The sequence below is a fragment of the Nannospalax galili genome, unplaced genomic scaffold (assembly GCF_000622305.1).
Source record: "Nannospalax galili isolate Female #2095 unplaced genomic scaffold, S.galili_v1.0 scaffold841, whole genome shotgun sequence".
NCBI lineage: Eukaryota > Metazoa > Chordata > Mammalia > Rodentia > Spalacidae > Nannospalax > Nannospalax galili.
In genome coordinates this window covers 455,365-456,451 of record NW_008345000.1, presented here as the reverse complement: position 1 = coordinate 456,451, position 1,087 = coordinate 455,365, and the positions used below count along the sequence as shown (strand labels likewise).

The window sequence follows — 1,087 nt, the reverse complement described above, 5'->3', positions numbered from 1 at the left end:
GCCGAACCCGGAACGCGGGGCGCCGCCGGACCCGCCGAGCCCCAGCCGCCGCGCGGCGCTGCGACCCGCGCACAATTCCCGGAAACCCAGATACCTGAGCGCACGCACCCTTGCATACACGGCGTACACGAGCGTGCATCCATGTTTACACAGGCCGGGATGATTTACATAGACACACTTCGGGGAAGGACTCTTGAGCACACACCCACGCGCACATAAAGTCCACAAGGAGAGAGCCTGTGCACAGAGAGAACACGCTTGGTGTCCCAAGCAAAGAATCCCAGACAGAGACGACCCCCACCCCAAAACACACACACACACACACACACACACACACACGCACACACACACACACACACACACACACACACACACACACACACGCAAGCACGATTCGTTTCGGGAAAGTTCCAGGATCTAATTTGAATCACTGCCCAGCCTCTCCTCCTAACAACCCCCCCCATGCCTGCTGTGAGGAGCAGAAGGGTCCAGCCTGTTCCTATTAAAAGAAAGGGGGTGGGGTGGTGCAGAGTTTGAAAGTTCTTTTTTTAAAGAAATTTCTCAAGGGATTTCCTTCCCTTCTCTACTCTTCCTCTCTTCCATTCCTCTCCCTCCATAATGCCCCCGCCCCCTCCCCCCCCCCGCGCCTCTTTTCCCCTCCTAGTCCCTATGAGTCAAACTTCAGCAATGTGCCCAGTGTCCCCCAGTGCATTACAGTGGATCACAGAAATGTTCCAGTCTGGGAGTCGGAATGCAACCGCCTCCAGCCCTCCCTCAGCTAATAAACTCAGTTGAGGACCGGCTTTACACAGCAGCCCTCCCTGCCTCTCCCCCAGTGCCCCTTTGGGCTGAGGAGAAGGTCAGATTCAAGGGTCAGGGGACTGAGAACCTTCCCGTTGTGCTTTCTGGCCTAGCCTTCCAGCCCTGTTGCCTCCAGCAATCTGCTGGGTCAGTAAACTCCTGGGAAGGGGAGAGGTTGCCCACCCAGGAACACTGGGTTCCCCTGTCATGTGGGGTGCCACTTGAAAGTAGTTTCCTTCTGATCCCATTCTATTCTCTCAATTCTAGGAACTCCAAGAGTCTTTGG

General features: G+C 55.9%; 1 protein-coding gene across 1 annotated transcript in view; it reads right to left on the bottom strand.

The window, feature by feature from the left end:
• The window catches only part of Hdac7 (histone deacetylase 7), a 38,031-nt gene extending 37,738 nt beyond the window's left edge, over nucleotides 1-293 (bottom strand). The window contains exon 1 of the mRNA XM_008841294.3: nucleotides 109-293. Coding sequence (XP_008839516.2) covers nucleotides 109-139 — 31 coding nt within the window. The 5' untranslated portion in view covers nucleotides 140-293. The remainder of the gene's footprint in view (nucleotides 1-108) is intronic.
• Between the last annotated feature and the right edge of the window lie 794 nt (nucleotides 294-1,087).